This window comes from Anomaloglossus baeobatrachus, chromosome 4 (genome assembly GCF_048569485.1).
Source record: "Anomaloglossus baeobatrachus isolate aAnoBae1 chromosome 4, aAnoBae1.hap1, whole genome shotgun sequence".
NCBI lineage: Eukaryota > Metazoa > Chordata > Amphibia > Anura > Aromobatidae > Anomaloglossus > Anomaloglossus baeobatrachus.
The window spans coordinates 391,321,307-391,341,302 of record NC_134356.1 but is presented as its reverse complement, the minus strand read 5'-3'; the positions used below and the strand labels follow the sequence as shown (position 1 = coordinate 391,341,302).

Sequence of the window (19,996 nt, the reverse complement as noted above, 5' to 3'; positions counted from 1 at the left end):
TAGTCCTGATGTGATCTGGGAATCTTTATCTTGTCCGTTGTCAATATTAATGGACAGGTCTTGCATTTTTTCTGGTTGCAGGGAAATGTTCCTGTTGGTGTTGGAGAGGACAACTCTCCAACACCAACAGGAACATTTCCCTGCAACCAGAAAAAATGCAAGACCTGTCCATTAATATTGACAACGGACAAGATAAAGATTCCCAGATCACATCAGGACTACAAGATCCCAGGTACGTTCAGCTGCACCACAACCAATGTGGTGTACTTAATTATATGTACCAAATGTCCAACTGGGGGTCTGTATGTAGGGGAGACAGGACAACAGCTCAGGACAAGGATGAATTCTCACCGCCACACAATTAGAGAAAAAAGGATGGATCTACCTGTGGCCAAACATTTTTGTAACCCAGACCACAGCATCATGGACATGAAATTGCTGGTATTGAAAGGAAACTTCAAGTCCCAGAGAGACAGGAGACTATGGGAGTACAAACTTATGATGACCTTTGACACATTCAGAGAAGGAATGAATGTGTCTCATGGATTCATGTCTTTTTACATCAGTTAAAAGATGTGCTCCTCTGACCATCCGAGCGTGTCACAGCCCGGACCAGACCCTTATCAAAGGACAATAAAACTTTCACACTGAACTGCAGCAGTATTTATGGCTAGAACAGCTTGTCCCCCTGCCATAGAGATAGTTCTGTTTCATATAACTTGTTCTTTTTTTTTTTTTTTTTTTTTTTACTGCACTATTCTAAGTCCTGTTGTGTATAAATACGTGACTCTTCAGATTTTGTGTTATACCATGCCTGATGAAGAGACCTGAGTAGTCTCGAAAGCTTGCAATTATTACCATCTTTTCAGTTAGCCATTAAAAGGTATCAACCACTGAGGACTCTCTGTTCTTTTAAACAATTTTTTTAATGACATTCCGTCACCATTCCCCTCCTACAATCCCGGTCCCCTTTCTCTCAACAGCTCTGCAAGTCATGGAAGCTGCTTCCCAGAGAAGGACAATCAGAGCTCTGTTCTTTCATGGTCCTGATTTAATTAACAAACTGTTGGGCTATTATAAGCCTCTTATTTAAAAATGTCAGAGTCAAACCTGCACCTTCCCATCAAGGTCAATGGTGATGGTCACTGGTGGGAATCTCCTAAGCTCAGCTGCAGCTCTGTATACTTTGTTCATGATGGGACCATTAGAATAGAACATTGAATACTTCTCCATGATGTCGTCTAATATTAATATGGATAAAAGCAAGCTGCCATATACCGCATCATGAAGCATTGTGAATAATCTTCATTTTAGAAAGGAGCTTTACTTATGCCGGCGTCACATGGGACGATCTATCGTGCGATCGCACAAGCAATCATACCCGCCCCCGTCGTTTATGCGTCACGGGCAATTAGTTGCAAGTGACGCACAAAGTTGTTAACCCCCTGTTACAGGCACTTATCTCCCGGGCGACGTCGCTGTGGGCGGCGAACATCCTCTTCCTGAAGGGGGAGGGACGTCCGGCTTCACAGCGACGTCACACAGCGGCCGGCCAATAGAAGCAGAGGAGCGGAGATGAGCGGAACGTAACATCCCGCCCACCTCCTTCCTTCCGCATTGCCGGCGGGACGCAGGTAAGCTGTGTTCGTCGTTCCCGAGGTGTCACACGGAGCGACGAGTGCTGCCACGGGAACGATGAACAACCGGAGCACAGAAGGAGGACCGACATTTTGAAAATGAACTTTAAATTTAAAGGGTTTTACAGAAATCTTGGTGGTTATTACTAGTATCTCATTCTGATTCCACATTATGGATCCATTTATGCTGTTTCCTTTGCTCCTCATTTAACTGTTCCAATTGCTAGTTGCGGAGATAGGTATTTATAGCCACAGGGGAACATAGAGAGGGTAGCCCTTAGTTTAAGAATTGGATTATTAATCGTATATGCTCATTAGCGGATTACTAGGGTGGGTTTATTGCTAGTATATAATTTTCTATGTGGAAGAATTCCATTAGGCTTCACAGTGTCAGCGCAGTAAGAAAGCAGACAATGCATGGTTCCTAATAATGCGCCCTATTGACAGCTCTGAGTCAGGAAGCTGCTTATCTCTACCAAGCAACATTTTGTACTAAAACAATAGTGTTTAGTCAACAGGAATGTCATTTTCTATAGACCACGGCTAACGCTACTGATTCTTGGCAAGCAATCTCTGGCATATTTGTAATTGTTAGAAGCGACTGCTGGGATTCTGCTGTGACCTTGTCCTCTCTGTGTTAGAAAGTACTCTCATACTCCCCGAGGAACACCCTGCCCTGAATACTCGCCGGTGATAAGTGCTGCAGAGAAGCACAGGCAACGCTTTTCATCTTCCATATCAGAGCCAAGAGAATCTTTACGAGAACAAATGCCGGAAGATTCCTCGACTTTCTAGTCATTGTGTTATGGCCATTTCTTTTTATTGCGTATAGAATATTTTCCGCCTTTTTGGGAGGATTATTCATCAGACTCAGGAGACATTTATTTTTTTATAGAGTTTTAGTCTACATACTATAATAGATCATGGTCTCCCGGTACCTACCTGCACGCAACCGCAGATCCTCACAAGATCTCCTTCTCTACTCCTCTCTTATCTCCTCTTCCCACAATCACGTACAAGATTTCTCCCGTGCCTCCCCCATACTCTGGAACGCTCTACCTCAGCATATCAGACTCTCCCCTACCGTGGAAAGCTTCAAGAGGAACCTGAAGACCCACCTCTTCCAACAAGCCTACAACCTACAATAACCCTCAGTCCAGTACACCACTGCAGAACCAGCTCTGTCCTCACCTATTGTACCATCACCCATTCCCTGTGGACTGTGAGCCCTCGCGGGCAGGGTCCTCTCTCCTGCTATACCAGTCTGTTTTGTACTGTTAATGATTGTTGTACGTATACCCTCTTTCACTTGTAAAGCGCCATGGAATAAATGGCGCTATAATAATAAATAATAATAATAATAATCCCAACATGGTAAAGTCCTTCTGTGAGTTAAAGGGGTTGTCCACCCCTGGTGAAATCTTGATTGTCAAATCCTAAGGTGTGTAATGCACACACCATTAGAATCTGGCCCTGGCTACCAGTTCCATCGATTTGTATACTTGTGGTCACTACAGTCTCAGTGGCATATCACAATGTTCTATCAAGAGTCGGCATATGACTGTGAGCATGCAAATCACATAGTGATGGTCACATGTCAACAGCTGGAACAGCACTTGCCAAAGATTTCACTAGGGATGGACAACCCCTTTAGCTATCCAAGTTACTGTATACAGTAGACAGTATTACAGAGAATGTTACCCTGAATTAGGTGAGATTTTGCATTTAACTCTCGGTATTGGTATTAGGTTACTTGTGCTTTTTTAATGCAGTTTGAGGCCAAATCTATGACTGCATTAAAATAGAGAAGCAGACTCTTTTCAGCATCATTACTCTCCCTTTACTAGCTATACCGTGCTTGATCTTTCAAAAAAAACCCCAAAGAATGCAATTAATCAGGCACATGTTCTAGATTATCCAGTGCAAAGATATTGCCGACTTATTTTTAGTATAGGTCATCAATATTAGATCGTTGAAAGTCTGATATCAAACCCCCCACAATCAGCTGATGTAGGGTGCCACAGTCTCCGGAAGTACACAGTAAACTATGCTGAAGCTCTGCACACAGTGTATTACCTGTACTTGGGTACTGCAGCGCAGCTGCCATTGAAGTATGTTATAAATGCTTAAAGCACTTTTCTAGGCTGAGAAAAGGGTCTTAGTCACTTTATGTAACTGCAGACTGCCGAATTGTGGCAGTGTGCAACGTGCACACTGTCACGATTCCCCATGCAAGTAGGCGGTCACATGATCTAAAGTATGCAGTCTACTTAACTGCGGTTATATGCCAACTAGATTCTCTTATAGTATAGTAGAACATTGAGAAAAACACATCGAAACAATGCAAATCTCATACTTGCAGACATATGACCACTTATTTGCAAGGGGAATACCGGGGAATCATGACAGTGTGCACATCACACACTAAATACGATTTATCTGTCTGCAGTCCCATAGTAACGCCTACTTTTCTTCTCAGCCCATAAAACCTCTTTAAGATCCATATTTTATTAGTAAATCCTAAACTTTAGCAATTAACCTATATACGTATTTTAAACATTTTTGAGAAAAGAAAATAAAGCAGAATATTATACTACATTATCTAACTTCTAGAAACTGTTGAGTAGTGTTCACACATAATAATATAATAGAACAACCCATGTTATGAGTATTGTACTTTTTATATTCTCAATATTAATCTCAATCTTTAATATATGTTTACCTGAACAAATCCAACAACACGCAGACTCAGATTTGCATTTTTGGATCATTTCTCTTTTTTTTATTCATCCAACTGCTACAACTTAATTTGCCTGTTAATATGATCCATGTAATAATTTATTTTTTCCCCTCATTTGTATCTGAATTAGATATATATGAGGAGTTTCTTCAGTTTAGATGCAGTCCACGCACTTCTGGAAATTGAATGTTGGACTACTGTCATCTAGTGGCCAATAATATCTACTGCATGTGAAGAAAATGTGGCTGGGGTGAAATGCAGCAATGTTTTTCTTGTCTCTTACATCCCCAGATTTTAAGTAATGGTAAAAACAATCCAAAAATATGAAAAAGTATTATTGCAAGTTGCCCATTTCTAAATATATAACAGTTTCATGGCAATAATGCATTTATAGCCTATGTAACCATGTCTTATGTCTATTACATTAGGTTGAAGTCTATGCTTCGCTGTTATAAATGCTGTACACATATAGAGGACTGAGACACAGCCAGGTGTAGGTGACTTTCTCAAGAGGTGCCATTAATCCGTTTTCTTGTAAACACTCCAGGAAGTTGAGCACAATGAAGGGCATGGTGCCACATTCATTATTTAAGGAGTCCTACCCAGACAATGCAAGTGTCACATTCCAGACTTCAGCCTGGTGGAATGGTTTTCACAGTGGTTTGCCATACAAACAATGTGTTCTTACCTTGTATATACAGGACTTGGCATTTAAGAAGAAGAGTTCAATAGTGGCATTGTCCTTTAGATAAGAAATGCTTTCAATGTAGAACCTGAAACACAGAATAGAAGCTATATCAGGCATGCAGGATAACATATAAATACACTATGAAATGATCAATGTTGTTACAATAAACTTCATAAATCAATAGTACAAGTGAAATCGTGTATAAGGGTACGCTCACATGAGCGTAAAAATCGGACGAGAGCAATGCGAGAAATTCTCGCATTACACTCGGACCAATGTTATTGTATGAGTGCGAGCTGTTGGTCAGCTTTTCTCTCATCCAGATTCTGGATGCGAGAAAAGCAGCAGCATGCTGCGTATTCATACGTAAAACGTCTCTGACTCGCCAATACAAGTCTATGGGTGCGAGAAAAAAAACGGACGTCACACGGACGGCACACGGACCATCCTAGTGACATCCGTTTTTATGAATACAATTCTATCATGTAGCATAGAACACTGTAAATGTTCATGTTATTGACTGTAAATGACTAATAGCTGCTGAGAAAAAAACGGATTGCACACGGACAGCATACTGACAGCACACTGAGAGCACACTGATGACAAGTGAGAAAAATTCATCCGACTCTCACAAACGAGAATGGGACCATTTTTTAATACGTTTGTGTGAGTCCAGCCTAAGAAACATTGTAAGCAATCTTATTGTTGCAATATGCTTCTTTCTCCACTTATGAGCCCCTTTACGGCCTGTTCCTCACCTTGTAAACTCACTGATCACTCTAAAAATTAGACCAAATGTGTTTTGGCAAAAGCAAGACTGAAGCGGGCTTTACAGACAGCGACATCGCTAGCCATGTCGCTTGTGAAAGCACCCGCCCCCAGTCAGTTGTGCGTCACGGGCAAATCGCTGCCCGTGGCGCACAACATCGCTTACACCCGTCACACATACTTACCTGCCTAGCGACGTCGCTGTGGCCGGCGAACTGCCTCCTTTCTAAGTGGGCGGTTCGTTTGGAGTCACAACGGCGTCACTAAGCGGCCGCCCAATAGGAGCGGAGGGGCGAAGATGAGCGGCCGAATATCCCACCCACCGCGTTTCTTCCTCATTGGTGGCGGCCGCAGGTACGATGTTGTTCCTCGTTCCTGAGGTGTCACACATAGCGATCTGTGCTGCCGCGGGAACGACGAACAACCTGCATCCTGTAACAGCAACGATAATCGGGATAGGAACGACTGGACAACGATCAACGATTTGGTAAGTATTTTTGATCATTAACAGGTCGTTCCTGCATCTCACAGGCAACGATGTCGCTAACGAGGCCGGATGTGCGTCACGAATTCCGTGACCCCAACGACATCTCGTTAGCGATGTCGTTGTGTGTAAAGCCCGCTTGATTATTATACTGTGAGGAGATGGGATAGGAGATGAGGAGTGAGGAGCACTGAGCACTAAGTACAGTGAGAGAATGGCAGACAAAGGCAGATCGAGGTACAACATCTAGCTAATGTATTCCACATCAGGGCTGGAGTCATAGTGATACAGCTCAGAACACCTGTATAATGTCTTCCATGTTGCTGCATCTGTCTGTGCGCTACAGAAAAAGAAGAGAAGGAATCCATTTTCCTCCATTTATTTATTAGTGTAAGAGACATCCTAGCAGCTAGTCTCCTCTCACTAGCTCATAGACAACTGAAAATTAACAACAGCTTGCAGAGGGGAAGTGCAGGTGCACTTATATACAAGTGCACCTGCACTTCCAGTAAGTGCAGTTATATACAAGTCATATAATGGCCAGAAACTGGTTTTCCATGTGGCGCCCCTGAGGTGTCAGGTGCTACAGGGTATTGCACCCGGTAACAGGTGCAGTGCTAAACCCCAGGTTCCAGGAAGAGCAGGGTCAGTAAATACCATTCAAACACACATATTCATGCCCTTTTTCCCAGACTGGGTAACAGGCTAGAGACGGGTATGATGGAAGGCCACCTATTGGTCGGGACTTATCCAATCCGCGAGTCAGAAACCCAGGAGGGAGAGGGGGCTAGTCAGTGCAGTTGACGGGAGACGGACATCTTCACAGTTAGTCAGTAGTCAGTGAGTGAATCGACGGTCAGACAGAAAGTGTAAAGTGGCTTGTTGGGCTAAAGGCGTAAAGTCGTCAGGGAGAGTACGGTGTGAGTACTCACTGGACCGAGCACTGGCGGGGTGCAGAGCCCTAGTTCAGGAAGACGATTTAAGCTCACCTGACAGCAGCAAAGAGGGAACCTGGGAACTGGGACAGAGGTCCAACCCAAGAGAGGTTCAAGCTGCCTGCCAAACGGGCCAGGACTGTGACAACAGGAAGAGACCCCAAAACGCTTCAGGCCACGGGGACCCACCAATTACAAATGGGTGCATGGAAGTAAAGCTCACCAGGTCACCACAATGGCACTGGGATCAAGGCAATACCGGATTACCTGAGGATCAGATTGGTAGAGACCAGCATCAGCTGGGTTGCAGCTACTCAGAACCAGTGAGTAAAGAACAAGTTAAACTGCAGCCCCTGTGCTGTCTGAATTCTTCCTACACCCCTGCATCACCAACTTAAACCATGCTACAACCACCATCATTCTCCCCTGGGGCTTAGCTTTACTTGCGGAGAGCCATTATATCCAAGCTGCTTGATACCATCAGTTCCAGCAGTGAGAGACTTTGCAGTGGCGGCATTTCCCACATAGCCGCATACCGCAAGTGGCGTCATGAAAGTTGCGTCACGAAAAACATTTTTTTTAATTATTTTATCTTTATACCCCTTTTTAAGCGACCCCCAGGGTCACGGAACCGGGCACCGACCATCCCAGTAACACGTCCCCATAATTCAAGGCCCGGGACCGAGTACCCCACTAGCCCTGGGTGCATCACACACAAGACAATCTATTTTGTAAAGTTAAATGAAATGACAGCTACGCTTTAATCAGAGAAACAAGTTTGAAATTTTGTACAGATATTATTGGACTTTTTTGCTATTTAGCAAACTTAGTAAGGATATCATATAGCAAATATTACAGTCAATGTTTGGTGCAGGAATCATATAGTGAATGCAAAATAGAACAGGGTTTTTTAAAGGGAACCTGCCATGTAGAAAAATGCTATTAGCCTGCAGATATAGGGTTAATCTGCAGGGTAATAGCATTCTGAACATACCCAGTGCCTGCACATTAAACCTTGCTGCTGGGAGGAAATTAACTTTAATCCTTCAGGCAGCATTCGGGTTTTTGTCATGGTGGCATATGCAGAGCGGCAGTCCCACAGACACTGACTGACAGCCTCTCAGTATTAGAACCAGCTGTCAGTCAGTGTGGGGGGTGTGGTTACACAGACTAGTGACTGAAACCACGCAGGTGCCGTTCCTGTATCTGAATCCAAAATTCTGCCAGGAGGATTAAACTTTATTTCCTCCAGGCAGCAGGGTTCAATGTGCAGGCACCTGGCAGTTTCAGAATGCTATTAACCTGCAGATTAACCCTATATCTGCAGATTAATAGCATTTTTCCAAGTGACAGGCTCCTCTTAAACCTGGGTCACACCAGACATACCAAGATGATGGCTGGACCTCAATACAGTATCTGTAGGGAAATCCATGTTTGGATTTAAAATATGTCCTCATTTTATACTTTGTGCCTTTTTAAACCCATTGCGACATTAAAATAAGTATAAAACTAGTGAATTATCGATGTTACAAAGGCCACAGGAAAGACTATGCAGCATATAATTATTTCTATTAAACCTGCCATCCTTGATGTGCTCTACCAATAATAGGGGTGGCCTCACTGGTGAAGCCAGACTGGCAGTTTGAGAAGTAACAGGACTAAACAGTAATAATACGTTTTGCCAGATTTATTATGTGTTCATGTTGTTTCATTAATTTGGTGCATCTTCAGACTGTGTAGTCTAGGTTTATATCTCCTATTTAATTGCCAACTTATTTTTACCAGAAACTTGTACCAATATTTTGGTGTATTTTTGGTGCATGGTTTTGCACACTAGCCCATGCCTACCTTCTGCCAAGCCACATCCTGTTTCAGAGACGTCTTTGCAATGCTCCATTGATGGAAAAGACACCAAATAGATATGGTGTAACTCATGAAACACTCACATTGTAGTATTGGGTGAAGAGTTTTGCATGTAAAGCCAAGCTATTATATAAACATTTCAGCCACCATGACCGAAATGTTTAATATGTTCTTGAAATGTTATTAGAAAAATTCGATGGGTTCATTAGACACATCTGGAGTCTAAGAAAATGTCACGCAAAAAGTCAAATGTCTTATGACAAAGCCAATGTGTGACATTTCACCTCTCATATCGTACTGCTTCCTTCATTTTCATTTGGAGCCCATCAGACGCCTCACTGATGATACTGCATGGTGATTAAGCATCTGAGTTTATTTCTCCGGATTGATGTAGATTGACACCCCTGGACTATCACGTCGTCACAGGGTACTGCACAAACTGCCCTTCCGTGCGGTATTCCACCTCCCTCTTGGTTTTGGGTCCCTATCTTAATGGTGTTGCCTCCAACAGCAAATCAAATCCTAGATACACCCCGCACCACACCCACCAGGCACACCAGTGAACGGCTTGAGTGGAATAGAGTCGCCCACCTGGGGGGTCAGGGAGGGGAGGTGAGGAGTGTAGTCAGTAGAGATTGAGAGAGGAGTTAGAGAGGGTGAGAGAGAGAAAGTCGGGAGCAGTGGCTCCTGGAGAAGCTATCTAGGTTGCAGACGGTGGTCTGGGCCTAGAGGAGTCGGACCCCCTGTCGCAGGGGATTGTGGCAAGGTGCCTGGACCTGTTGAGGAGGACAGCCTGCAGCCTAGCACTGTCACCGGTCCGGGACCGAAGACACAACGGGGTACATGGACCCTAGGTCGGGGAGTAGCTTCAGGCAACCCGACAATTCACCTCAGAAGAACGGAGCCTTTATGATCCGTTCCCACCCACTCCAGAATTGGGGCATTAGCGCAACGAGGGGGATAGGACTTTCCAATCCAAAACGGTCCAGAAAATCCCAAGCGTAAGCCCTGAGAGCAAGCTCCCACACTTAGCCACAGTGGGGAGCGGGGCCCGGCAAGTTCCATACTACTGGGCCACCACATTGAAGTTAAATTTAGTGCCAGGAGGCAGGTCACGGATCACCAGGCAACACTATAGGGGACGGGATCCGGCTGAGCTCCCCTCAGCGGTAGCGGTACCCATAGACTTGGTTTACCCGATTGTCAGCGTCTGCTTAGGAACTGAGTACGAGAGTGACCCCTGCATCCCACAGCACCCCACACTGAGTCCCGGTGCATTCCCCCTACCCGTGGAGGGCTACGACACCTTGCTGCCCCACTTCATCACCCCAGTTACTCCCAACGGCAGCGGCAGTACTCCCAAATTACCGAACACCACGGGTGGCGTCACAAACTATACATCAACTCCCCTGTAAATACCCCCTTTCATTTGAGTTGCTGCACGACCCCGGGTCCGGAGACCATCGAGCCACAGTGAACCCAGATCCGAGCAGCTCGGCTGCTTCCACGCGGGCGGCACATAGATACTGTGGTCGACCAAGGAATCATAGTGCTGGTGATTAAAGCTGTCATGCTTACTTCCCTTTGAAATCGGAAAATGTTCAATAGATTTTGGGTTTAACAAAGTTTCAGATTTTGAGGCAAAACTGCTGCTACTTTTTGTCCTTTTATTCCAAATGTGATGATCCTGATGAAGGAGGGTAACTCCAAAACGCATAGAATAAAGTCACATCTTGAAGCTAAAGCACTCATCTTTATTGTACAGCAGCATGGCAAGTAACCCTTTCCACGCCTACCGGCTATCAGGAAGTATCCTCAATACTGGGGATGCAGCAGCTGTTTTTCCAAGGATTTTCCCAGAGATTGTGTCTGAAACAAGCCCCCATATGAGCAAAACCTAAATGGTAGGTTCACTGTACCTCACAGATAGGACCCTATTTTGCGCTTTGTGTTCTCTTATCCAGCACATTTTGTCCTTTGGTACCAGCCTCAACATTTTTCAGAAAAATGGGTGTGGCTAAAAGGGATGTGGCTAAAGTGGATGTGCCTAAAAGGGGCGTGGCTAAAGTGGATGTGGCTAAAGTAGATGTGGCTAAAAGGGGCATGCCTAAAAGGAATGTTGCTACCCAGCACAAGACAAATTTACTGTAGTGTACATCAGAAATCTCCGCCAGCTATGATCACATCTATCTCATGAGCAGCCCAGAGATGACCCACCTATTTCACCCACTGTGAGATATCTTGCTGTGTATATCCATAGAAAGCATGGTTTCAAAGATTTTATTCAAAAACGTTTCATGGTTATTTATCTCAGAATTGAGGGAGGTAAAATAAAACTATTATATCTGTTGGTGAAAAATGGCATACTGTCATTTTATGTGGCTACTGACAGATAAGCTGCTGTCATTGAATTGCAAGTAGCAGGAGAAATTAGTAAGCTGCCCCCTCATGTATGCTGATCATGCTATACTTCCCTTCATTACTTGTTTGTCACCTTGTTAGCAGTGTTGTAACTTGACGTTCGTCAGCCCCATTACAAAATCGACACAGATCTTTAGTAGCATTGGTCTTTTTATATGGGCCAAGGGATATTGCTACTGTACCCATTAGGATTAAAGAGCACCAATCACCAGGATTTTCCTACATAACCTAAAGCCAGTGCTATACTGGTACTATCAGGCTGATGCTATACATACCTTTAGTTGTGAGATCGGATGTGTAGGTTTTGAAACACAAGCAAGTAGAGTTTATAAAATGAACAGCTTTTTTATTAACAGCAGCTGCCGATCAGCTGATAGCCGGGGTTGACGCGCCCACAGTGACCGTGGGGCACTCGTTACCGGGCCACAGTTCTGTTTCTGGGATGCTGCGGTGGCAAGGCCTGGTTCCATGACCCCGGCAGTGTCGCTAAAAGGGGAAATGATAGGGATGGTAGTTCATGACGCCACCTGTGGTACTCGGCCAAAGATAGCCGACGCTGCGGGATGGGACCTCTGGGGCAGATGGTGATGCAGCTTGGTTGATATAGCTCTCCACAGGTAGAGCTAGGCCCCAGGGCTATTGGGAGTAGTAGTCTTTGTAATTGACGGAGGGACTTAACGTTGGAGTGCAGGACTGAGGATGCCGGTAATAACTGGACAACACAGGGGTCGTAGTTTCCTTTACCTTTAACTTGGTAGGTGATGGTACAGGCCCGGGAGACTGGTCCAGTAAGTAACAGAGGTCTGGTCAGCCTGGAAGCAACTGAAGGGGTCCACCTAGCCAGGAGGGTTCAGAGGCCTTCCTGCTTGCGCTGTGATGTGTGGGACCCTGCGGCTTGAAGCTACGCTGAGTCCCTCTTCCTTGTGTAGGTTCTGGTTCTCACCCGTATGGCAGGCAGCGTGAGTCCTTTACTGGTGCTGCTCTTTTGTCATGGCTACTGGCTTTTTTATGCTGCTGTGCCCCGGGTACTCTGTGGGCCAGGAGACTCCCAATCTTCTGCCCTCCAGATTCTGCTGGTGGGACTTTAGTACCCACGCAGCCTAGGACTCCGATGTCTAGTTCTATGCGCTCGGCCCTGAAGGAGCTATTGCTCAGCTCTCTTCTCAGTGACCGTCTTCTCTCCACTCCTGACTTGTTCTACCCGTCTAGTTTCACTTTCGTATGTTTGTGTGTCCCTAAATTCTCCTCCAGGCCAGAATGCATAGGAAGCTGGGTTCTCGAGCTCCCCCTTCTGGAGTAGGAAGTGTTGAGTGCTCGTTTACCTAGGATGGGATATCCCCCTCTTGCTTCCAGGCATAGCATCACCCCCTGTGGGGAGGAAAATGTTACTGTGGCAACCAGACCACTGGGGTGCCACAGGGTGGGTATTCATTTCCGCCCCCCTGCTTGTTGTTCCTCTCCATATCTTTTATTTATGCCAATTCCATTATAGAAGCATTTTTACTAATGGTTGTGACTAGATTGACCTGTGCTGACGTCATACCCATGTGACCAGAAGAGGCGGAGCTTCACCCAACAGAAAAATAATGTTACTTCCTGGTATCAGCTATGTTGGTTGAGGCCCTGCCCCTTCTGGTCACATGGGTATGACATTAGCACAGGTCTTTCTGGCCATAATCTTTAGTAAAATGCTTCTATAATGGAATTAGCATAAATAACAGATAGGGGGAGTATGGATAGGCAGGGGGCGGGCATCACTATGAAACCCCACCCCAGCTATTAACTGCTCAGCACCTGTTCATTTTACAATCTTTACTTGCTTGTGTTTAAAAAACTATAGATCCAACCTGATAACTAAAAGTATGTATAGAATCAGCCTGATAGTGCCACTGGCTTTAGGTTATATAGGAAAATTTTGGTGATTGGTGCATTTAAACTTGGTGGTGCGATGGCTCAGTAGTTAGCACTGTTGCTCTGCAGTGCAGGGGTCCAAGCAAGGACAATATCTACAAGGAGTTTGTATGTTCTCCCCGTGTTTGTGTGGATTTCCTCCGGGTTCTCAGTTTCCTCCCACACTCCAAAGACATACTGATAGGGAATGTAGATTGTGAGCCCAATGGGGACAGTGATGATCACATCTGTAAAGCATTGTGAAGTATGATGCTATATAAGCAATGCATAACAAATTAATATTTCTATCCATTTCATGTTTAACCACCTTTGTCACATATAAACAAAACTCAGTGCATTTATTTGTGCCTAGTACTTCAGCTTAGTCTAGAATCATAGAATGTTAGAGATGGAAGGGACTTCCAGTGTCTTCTGATCCAACCCCCTGCTCAATACAGGATTCACTATATCATCCCACACAGATGTCTGATCAGTCTCTTTTTGAAGACTTCAATTGAAGGGCAACTCACTACCTCTAATTCAATTACTAAAGATTGACCTGCAGTACCAGGCATGACCACAGCAATGTGGGGCACTGTGCCTGGTAAACAGTGAGGGGCTGGGAGAGATGTGATCAGCTGATGAGCAGGGGTGCTATGAGTTATCTCCCCTTAATCAGATGTTGAGGGCCTATCCTAAGGACAAAACATACTATAGATGTAAGGTTTAATATAGGTAATATAAATCTGTATCCCCAAACCCTTTAGAAAGCATTAATAATAATAATAATAATAATAATAATAATAATAATAATATAATTATTTTATTCTGCATCATTTACACAGTAAACCTTTGTGAACCATGTCTCAACTTGAGTTTTTGATTTATTTGTTCTGTCCCCTACAAAGTGTAATCATTTCCTAATGTAGTTTCTAGAAAAGGAGCAGGATCGTGTAATTTCCTTTGTACCTGCTTTCTGAAATGTCCTGTGTAAAAATCCTAAATTGGATTGTGTGTAATACCCCTATTCTAACACTAGATGGCGCTGTTGTTCTTACTCCTGTAATCTCCGCTCTTCACTGGGGAAATAAATAGCTGAAAAATAAAGGGATAACCTTTCATAATGAAAAAAAACACGAAAGGTGACGAGAAGAGCAAAATAAATCTAATGGCCAAAATGACCCAAGAAATAATAACATGAGCCTATCAATCCCAGGAAGATAGCATACAAATATTTTATTGGCTTGCAAAAATATGCAATTATACCTCGAAGTGTTGAAGGGACAGAATCAGACGCCTCGCTAGGTTATTGTCGTGTACTGTGTGGATCTGCCAAATTTTAGGATTTTTTTTATTCTTCATTTTCATAGCGCCAACATATTCAGTGGCGCTGTATACACATCTTTCTATTGACCCCAGGCATCAATATCATCACCCCAATTACTGCCCTGGTATATTATTCCGCATGTGAATGGATACATTTGGATTCCTGTTGTTTTTCTTCAGTTAATTGTAGTGTGCAGCCGACAGACACTCATTAAAAATCAAAGCTGTATTTTTACACACAGCAGCAACGCATGTCCCTTCGTTAGAAGAGTGTTACTATTATTACGGGCCTATATATAGCATCCGCTTAATTAGCACAGTGCAATACAAGGAAGAAAATGATTATGAAGTGACTAGAGTGTTTACCAGGCACACACAGACAGCAGGGGAGGGAGGAAGGGAACTGTGCAGACACAATTATCCTCTATTGGGAGCTGACATCAGACTGGAGACTAACTTCACTAGTGTCGGGAAAGCGCGAGTCAAGGAGATAAGAAGTTCCCAGGAGGATGAAGGAAGCCTTGTTATGAAGACACAATCACAGATGCGATTTGACTGCACTTTCACAATAACTTGACATCAAAACAAAAAATCATCTGAGACATCACAGACAGGAGCCTACTTTGGTAGCAAATTTACAGCAACTTCAAAAGTGCTGGTCGCGTTGCACTCCTCCAGCAAAATGTGATGATGTCTGGCATACTTATGCATCTCTCCGTCTTTTCCTTCAAAATATGAAGATCCATTTCTATTCCTTAGCTCTGTTGTGTTCACATACACTGCGCCATTGTTCATTACCGTTTTCTTTCCTTTGTGCTGAATTCAGAATAGAGGAATATAAGCTACAAGTAAATAGAGTTCTTCACCCCAGTTTAGACATTACCGAAACAGCATTGTTGGCTATGAAAGATTTAAAGGGAACTGTCAGCAGGTTTTTGCCACCTAATCTGAGAGCAGCATAATGTAGAGACTTAAGGGTGCTTTACACGCTGCGACATCGTTAGCGATTGCTAGCGATGTCGAGCGCGATAGCACCCGCCCCCGTCGTTCGTGTGACATGTGGTGATCGCTGCCGTAGTGAACATTATCACTACGGCAGCGTCACACGCACATACCTTTTCAGCAAAGTCGCTGTGACCACCGAACAATCCCTCCTTCAAGGGGGAGGTGCGTTCGGCGTCATAGCAACATCACTGCGGCATCACTAAGCGGCCGCCCAATAGCAGAGGAGGGGCGGAGATGAGCGGCCGGAACATGCCGCCCACCTCCTTCCTTCCTCATTGCCGGTGGACGCAGGTAAGGAGATGCTTGTCGTTCCTGCGGTGTCACACACAGTGATGTGTGATGCCACAGGAACGACGAACAACCAGCGACATGCACCACCAACGATATTATGAAAAGGAGTGATGTGTCAACGATTTTTGACGTTTTTGCAATCGTTGATCGTCGCTCCTTAGTGTCACACGCTGCGATGTTGCTGACAACGCCGGATGTGCGTCACTAACGACGTGACCCTGACGATATATCGTTAGCGATGTCGCAGCATCTAAAGCACCCTTAAGACCCTGATTCCAGCGATGTGTCACTTACTGAGCTGATTAGTGTAATTTTGATAAATCACTGTTTTATTGGCATCAGATTATTACTAGAAGACTAGTAAGCCTGCTACCAGGTATTCCAGCTCTGTATAACCCCAGCCCCTCCACTGATTGGCAGCTTTCCCACAGAAAGCTGGCAATCAGTGGTGTGGGTGGGGTTATATATAGCTCTAAATTCACAGATTTGTGTTACAATCACTGAGGAGTGGCGAGCGTCCGGGGGTGGACCCACTGGGCCTTATACCTAAAGCTAACCCCTAACCCCTATGCAGGGTTTGTCAGGCGCAGCTCCAGGGGGCCTAAATGCACGAGAGTCAGGACCAGTGGTATCGACCTTTACGGACAGGAATCATAGGCGTGCCAACCGGACATGGTATCCTGGACATAGGAGGACGGAGATGGTGACTCAGACGTGGCAGCTCGGAGGTGGAGGTAATTCAGATGTAGCGGCACGGAGGTGGTGGTAACTACAGACTCTAGAATGAGACACGAGTTAGTGAGTAGAGGTAACTGGAACTAAAATAGGAGATGCGAAACCAGACACAGTAACGGGTACGGGACCTGAAAACTAGCAATGCACTAAGGATAAGCAACGTTGCTCAGGCATCTCCCTAAGGAGAGAATGCCTTAAATACTTACAGGATGATTGCTGACATCGGGTCACTTCTAGGTAATAAGACGCTGGCCCTTTAAGAAAGGAGGCGTGGCCACACATGCACCCTTCGGGCCCTCCCAGAAGGCCTGTATGTGCCCAGGAAGCAGGAAGAGACTGTGGAAGGCACTGGGGCTGGAACAGGATGCCTGGCACAGCCAGACAGGTGAGGAGAACGACGCCCCTGATCCATGGGAGCGGGAGTGTGCGGGGTGCTGTGTGGGGACAGTGTGCTACAATTTGGAAGACCTGCAGCAGTTAAAACAGTGATTTTATCAAAACCATAGCAAGCACCCAGTAAGTGATACATTACGTATACCCTCTTTCACTTGTAAAGCGCCATGGAATAAATGGCGCTATAATAATAAATAATAATAATAATAATAATTACTAGGATAGATAGGAAACAATGCAATACTGCCACCAAGGGTTCATGTATACCTGGAGCTATCCCTGCATTCCACAACCAGCTATCAATATTTGTATCCTTCAATGCAATAAACATGTTCAATATATACTACATGTGGCATGCTCATACAACATATGACAGAATTCATTGGCCTGGAAATGTGAATGTATATGCCAAAAATAGACACCAGAAACATGATGAAGCGATGTGGAAATAATAGCACATGATCACAGAGTCATTAGAGATCCATAGGGGCCGATATGGATGCAGGTTCAAAATCTCAATACTTTTTTTGTAAGGCAGAAATTAGACTATTTACTACTTGTAGGGTCACAACTACTTGTATGTCTTCAGTAGAAATTGGAAATCTCAGTCTAGAGCAATCTAGAATACCTTATGCTCGGGTAATGGGCATGATCCAGTGATTAGAAAACTATCATATATTGCACTGTTGAGAAATAAGAATCAGTTGTATTAATCAGGGCTGCATAACAACATATTATTAACCCCTTCACCACCTGGCGGGATTCCTTTTTGTTTTAGTTTTTCCTCCCCTTCTCCTAAGAGCCATAACTTTTTTATTTTTCCGTAAATTTTGCCATATGAAAGCTTTTGTGGGACGAGTTGTACTTTTGAACTACGCCATTCGTCTGCCCCATATTGTACTGGAAAAATATTCCAAGTGCGGTGAAATTGCAAAAAAAGTGCAATACCACAATTTTTTAAATGTATTTTTTATTCACTATGTTCACTATATGGTAAAACTGACCTAGCATTATGATTCCTCAGGTCAGTACAGGTTTGTCCATACCAGACATGTATATATATATAAAACCAGGTAGTCACAAATGTGTACATCCTCCTTGTTACCACCAAAACCCACAGTTAGGCATAACACAGCCATTAAACCCTAGCCACCCCCTCATGATAATAAGAACACACCAGTGGGTGGTATCAGGCGGGTGAGAACACCCACCTAGGGGTCCTGAGGTGTCTGAGGCAGGAAAACAGTAGATTAGTTTTAACGGTTGAAATGAGAGAAGCAAAGTGTGCAGTGTAGTACGGGGTAATAGCCCTTGGACTACCCGGCTAGGTGGCAGACAGTGAACAGGGCTATAGGCGACGGAGATCCGGTCGCGGGAGACCTAAAGTGGACCGGGGCAGGGTTGTAGCCCGCCGGTGCCAACAGCGGGAATCCGGTCCGGAGGCCGAGCACAGTCGGGGTGGCTGGACCCTAGGGCGAGTAAGGTTGCAAGCCCCTCTCCAATTAACCAGCCGGGAACAAGGTTCCAGTCTTTGTCCCATTAACTGCCCAGATAGAGTGAAACGGAAGCCCAACGCAGGGGATAGGGTGTCCGTCAGAACCCACTGAAATCCCAAGGGTCAGCTTTCGCGGGCCACAGCTCCCAACACATACAGAACCTGGAGTGGACTTCTCCGTTCCAAGCAAAGTCGTCTAGAAGGAAAGACAAACACAAAGTGCAGGAGGAAGGGATACCTGTTCATTAACCTGGTTGCGGGACCAGAATGCACCCTCCTAAGGCAGCCGGCCACTGGCAACTTGGTTTACTACTGGACTTGTGTGAAATTACTGAACTGTGAGTACACCATTGTTCCCCGGCCCAGCCTGGCGCGCCATCTCCAGCAGCCATCACTCCCGTGTTCAATCCTCGGGCCCCGGGACTACACCTCCCCTATCCGTGGAGGGGATCCCACCTTGCTGCCCTGCTCCATCAGCCCTGGGTGCCCCATCACCAGGCAGCGGTGGTGCCACAATCCCTCACCGCAACCCACGGGAGACGTCACAGACACAACAACTCCCCTGTAAATATTCCCTTTCCAACGGTTGTGAAGACGGGCGGCCGTGAGAGCCCGGGTCCGGTCACCACTCGAGCCGCAGCAGCAAACCCAGATCCGAGCAGGCCCCCGAGAGAAGCGGCGGCAGCCCCCGCCCGCAACATATAGTTTCTTTTTTAAATTTAGGTGGTGAAAATAAAATCAGAAATTTGTCAACAAAAAGAATTGCATTTTTGGCGCCATTTTCCGAGACCGGTAACGTTCTCATTTTTCGGGATTTGAGGCTCAGTGATGCCTTATTTTTGGAGTCCTGAGCTGATGTTTTTACCTTTGTGCATCAGCAGCATGGATGGCATTAAAACTGGAGAATTGAGCAGTGTAGCTGTTCGTAGACTTCTATGGGAAGCAGCGATATCCTGGTCTCTCAATGACCTGATAATTCATCTTCATTGCAGCGCCTTTCTGTTATAAATTATATTAATTTGTGTGATATTTTCACTTAAAGGGAACCAAACATCAGCATTTTCCTATATAAGGTGCAGCTAGTGCAGTACTGGCACTATCATGCATGTTGTGTACATACCATCAAGGGGCAGCTCGGGTGTTTAGTCAGTGAAATCCAACCTTATAAAGTTTGGTAAGCGGGCTTCAGAAACATGGCGCCGGAGATAAGCGCTATGCGCAGGTGCCAACTCCGGCGCCATGTTTCTGAAGAGATAAATTTACATACGGCCAGTGAGAGGGAGGGACAGGCGGCGGGGGGGGGGATACAAGTGCATAACCCGCCC

The 19,996-nt window shown here is 45.1% G+C and overlaps 1 protein-coding gene across 8 annotated transcripts in view; it reads right to left on the bottom strand.

Annotated features, from left to right (window-relative positions):
* The window catches only part of FRMD4A (FERM domain containing 4A), a 720,232-nt gene that overhangs the window by 181,770 nt on the left and 518,466 nt on the right, over positions 1 to 19,996 (bottom strand). For all 8 annotated transcript variants that reach the window (XM_075345253.1, XM_075345255.1, XM_075345254.1 and 5 more), the window contains one exon: positions 5,066 to 5,150. In XM_075345253.1, coding sequence (XP_075201368.1) covers positions 5,066 to 5,150 — 85 coding nt within the window. The remainder of the gene's footprint in view (positions 1 to 5,065; positions 5,151 to 19,996) is intronic.